General features: G+C 44.0%; 1 protein-coding gene across 1 annotated transcript in view; it reads right to left on the bottom strand.

Moving 5' to 3' along the window:
* Positions 1-1,265: 1,265 nt before the first annotated feature.
* Positions 1,266-4,564, bottom strand: part of Hdac3 (histone deacetylase 3) — a 15,916-nt gene continuing 12,617 nt past the window's right edge. Inside the window, exon 15 of the mRNA XM_010613872.3 lies at positions 1,266-1,855. Within this exon, the coding sequence (XP_010612174.1) occupies positions 1,786-1,855 (70 nt within the window). The 3' untranslated portion in view covers positions 1,266-1,785. The remainder of the gene's footprint in view (positions 1,856-4,564) is intronic.

Below are 4,564 nucleotides of genomic sequence, written 5' to 3'. Positions count from 1 at the left end.
ACCAATGGGGGGAAGGGAGGGGGTGGAGGGAAGCCGCGGAAGCGCGCTACCTGCCCGACGGACCTAACCATTCGGACCACGTGGGGGGGGTGTCGAGGGGGCGGTGCAGCTCTCCGGGCCACAAGGGGAGCACCGCCCCCTGGCGGTTGGAGCAGCTCAGGTCTCTTGGCCACGCAGCTCCCAAGTGGGGTAAAGCCTAGACATTCTCAAACGCCAGACCAGGGTATGACGATTTAAACCAAAAACTACATGAGAGAAACTTATTCTGGCAGAAAATTTAGTGCTGAGGGTTCTGGGATAACTCAATTTTTAATGTCTACCTTTGGAATGACTACATTTTTTAAAAAGTGTAAATGGACAGCTACCACGTATTTTTCCTGGCTACGTTATGTCCCCTCTGTAAAAAGCAGTGGCATAGAGGGGGTCTTCACAGTATAGACTGAAAAATCCTGACCACAACTGGTGAAAGACTTCAAGTGTAGATTCCTGGACAGACGAGTCAGTGGCTTAGCCACAGTCCCCTAGGGTTTAGGGCAGGGCTTGTTAACACCAGGGACTGCTAAACTGGCTGGCTTCTAATCCTGACCTTCATCTCGCCTGTGCTCCAGGCCTTCCAACTGCCTGCTGGAAACTTGCATAGAGCTGTCCAGCCCATGCTTGAAACTCAAGTTTGTCCAAAACACTTCAAAAGTTGCATTCTTAGAGTGTTGAGAAACAGATTAAAGGATAGTGGAAGGGACCCAATTATTACTTCTCTTTCTTGTATCACTACTGACATCCGTCACATTTATTACACTCTACTGATGTACACTCCTCCAGAACAGGGTCCATGTTTGCAGGGACTACGGTAGCCTGCACTGTTCTTCAGACAGTTAATGAGCAGCTTCTACATCTGGCACTGTACTAAGCACCATGTTTTATCATTTCAGTGTTTCTTCACTAGCTAGCATCATACCAATACCATGCTCAAAAACCTGAAGGTTTCTTCCACACCCTCTGAAGCTGGTAATCTGCCCAGGTTCATCTACTCTTAACTAGAATGCTCTATTAACTCCCTATATATGAGTGAAATATTCCACATGGGTCCTGGCCATGTGCTATTGGTGGTGTAGTACTGAGCACAGCTGCTTTCCACACATAATACATATACAGTACCAATCAGAGGGTGCTGAATGTTAACTGTGCTTTTAATTATATGCCTTATCTTCCTTAGCCCCTCTCCCTTCATACATACATAGCTGGCAAGAATTAATATTCCCAGAAAGGTACAAAAAATACCAACTTGGTTTATTGGATAAAAACAGTGGTAAATGGACACAAAGCCAAAAGTTAGAACAGGACATTTTCACATCCTTCCACTACTCAAAACTGTACCTCCCATAAGGCGTTAGGGAGCTAAAGCCTCCTCGCGACCAAACTCCCACTCTTCACCAGCCCTAGACCTGCAACAGGAGAACCCAGGAGAAGAGGACACCAGAGTAAATCTCAGTCCTGTCTACCTCTTCGTCTCTAAGTCTCTGGGTTAGAGGGAAGGAACAAAAGGCCAGAAGGGCTGGGGACTGGCCTCTAGGTCCCATCTCATCCCTAATAGCATAATCATCAGGTTGTGGGACAGAGAGGAAAAAAGGGCTGATGGTTCTAGAACCATACGTGGTCTCCAAATCTCTCCCCAGAGTTAGTAAAAGTCCTGGGGAGTGACCAGTGTAGGATTGGAGAGTCATACTTTTTCCCTTCCACCCAACAAGTGAAAAGGAACCCCTTGGGACATAGCAGCCCATGCTGCTCCTAAATCTCCACATCGCTTTCCTTGTCGTTGTCATGGTCTCCATCATAGAACTCATTGGGTGCTTCTGGCCTGCAAAGCAAAGGGAGAAAGATCAGGAGCCCACTCTACAAGTTCAACTGTTCTCCCAGGACCCTCCCCAGAGTCATTTCTTAGGCTTTCTCTGTCGAGGAACCATTTCTCTCTTCCTGTTGGTGGAGACTGATTGCAAGGCATCCATCCATTTGTATATTTAATAAACATTTAGAGAGCCGGGGATTTAGCTCAGTGGTTCTGCCACCTGCCTTGCAAGGACAAGTGCAAGGTCCCGAGTTCAAACTCCAGTACCAAAAAATAATAATAAATGAACATTTAGAGACTGTTCTGTACCAGACATTGTTATAAGCCTTAGCAATATAGAAGAGAATCGACCAGATAAGGTTTTTGTCTATCCTCAAAGAGCTTACCTAACAAATGAGACAAATATAACCAAGTAAATAAATACAAAAACTTCAGATAGTGGGTTGTTATGAATAAAATAAAATAAAGTGATATGACTGAGAGTGATGGGAGGAATACAGTTATTAGGGAAGGTTGTTCTAAGTTAGAACAAAAGACCTCTGGTCTGAGAAGAAGCTGACCAGGCAAAGACCTCAGGAAGACTGTTCCAAGACTCAAAATGTAGAAGCAAATGGAGGTATTCTAGTAAGACGAGGAGGCCAAGGTGGCTGGGAGTATGTGCAGGGAGGAGCAGTTACTGATAAGTGTGGTGACAGAGGCCTACAGTCCCAGCCCTCAGGAGGCTGAGGCAGCAGGGTCACCATGAGTGTGAGGCCAGCTTGGGCTATACAGTGAGTTCCAGGCCAGTCTGAACTACATAGTGAGACCCTTCTCAAACAAACAAACAACAGCCAAAAAAAAAAAACCCACCAGTTAAGATCAAGAACATAATAAGGATCAGCACATAGGACATTTTCTCTTTTTTCTTACTTTAGTATATGGGACTTTTAAAATTACAATCAGAAACTTGGGTTTTTATTTTTTTTTTCTTGTAAAAGGGATCAAACTCAAGACCTTGCACTTGCCAGGCAGGCATGGCGCCACTGAGCTACATTCCTGGGTTTTCTTCTAAGTGCAAGGAATAAGGAAAGTTTTAAGCAGAGGACTAACATAAACCTGGTGTGAAAGCAGCAGAGGAACCAGTAAACATTCAATAATAGTTTCTTTTTTTAAAAAAAAAAACTATCCTCTTAGAGAACTGAGAAAGTCATCAAGAGAAATTGAGGGACTAAACTATGTAAGGCCCTATCCTCTTGGTGGACCATGTGTCAGTTACCTCTACGGGCATGAAGCTAAGAGTATGAAGTCAGACACTCAGGTCTGAATCTCAGTGCTGATTATTTAACTAGCTAGCTGTGTGGTCCTAGGAAAGTTACTTAATCTGTCTGAGCACCAGATTCTTCCTCTGATAATTTGAAAGCCACCTCTTCACAGTATCTGATGGCAACAGAATGAAGACCTGCTAGGTATATTGTAATATAAAGCACTTAGTATGGAGTTCAGGAACTCAGTGGGTATTCTGACTGGCCTGCCCTAAGGTAGGCCTTCGGATCAGGAAGAGGCCTGAGGCTTCCACTAGCTCTTGAAAGGGTGTGGTATGATGCAAAGAACAGGCCCAGAAGTTAGTCTGAAACTAAGAAGGCAAACTTTGACAAAAAGAGCATAAAAACAGTTCTTGTGAAACCTAATCAGCTGTTAATCAATTGCCAGAAGTCAAGCTTCTTTTTTGTTTTTTTGTTTTTTTGAGATAGGGTCTCTCTCGCTATGTAGTTTGGGCTGATCTTTAACCATGTAGCCTAGGCTGGCCTCTGGCAATTCTCCTGCCTCAGCCTTCTGAGTGCTGGGATTGGAGGTGTGAGCCACCATGCCTGGGTAGAAGTAAAATTTTAGAGACCTAGAGAAGCTGAGGAGATGAGGGTTCAAACAGGAGTCCTTGAGGCCAGACATTTAGACTGTTCCTCACCCAGACAAGGTGTAAGAGGACATTTCATGGAGGAGGACAGCTGGAGAGGTCTCCAGGGTCAGAACAGCAGAGTCCAGGTACGAGGAGAGATTCGGAGGAACTCATACAAGGCCCTTTCCCTGTGGGGGCCAGAAGCACTTTGTGAAAGGGACTGAGAGACCCATCAGACTGTGCAGCAGCCCAACTCCACTCTGGCAGGGCAGTGGGGCGAGCCTGGGTGCCCTGCATGTGTCCAGCTAGGGTCGCACTTGGCCATAGAAGGAAACCTGGTCCACTAAGTGCATCTGTTTCTGCTCTTCTGGGTTCTGTTGTCTATTCCCTTCATATTTCAGAAAAGCTTGTTTGGGGATTTTTTTAAAAAAATCTATCCTAGTCTTTCCTCTAATTCAGTCCCTCTATAAATATTTCAATAGGTATCTCAGATAGACTTTTTTCTGAAAAAAAAAAAATCACAATACAATTTTTAAACCTGAAAAAAATGAACAGAACAAAGAAATCCAAGAGCCTTAGAAAGCAATATATGGGCAGTGACCTGTCTAGTTTAAGACCTGAAGTACTGAGTAAAATTCTGGCAAGAATGTAAATTTTTACAGACTTTTTTGGAAAGCAGTTTGGCAGCCAATATAAAAAATTTTACCACATAGCCTTTGACCTAGCAGTAACAATTCTAAGAACTTAACCATTCTTAACAAACATGTGAAGATGTGGATGTGAGGGGGTTGATTGCCACATTCCTTATTACTGTAATAGCAAAAAAAAAAAAAAAAAAAAAAAAAAAA

The sequence above is a fragment of the Fukomys damarensis genome, unplaced genomic scaffold, assembly GCF_012274545.1.
Source record: "Fukomys damarensis isolate Sample0158 unplaced genomic scaffold, DMR_v1.0_HiC HiC_scaffold_3, whole genome shotgun sequence".
Taxonomy (NCBI): domain Eukaryota; kingdom Metazoa; phylum Chordata; class Mammalia; order Rodentia; family Bathyergidae; genus Fukomys; species Fukomys damarensis.
This window is presented reverse-complemented; position numbering and strand designations above follow the sequence as displayed.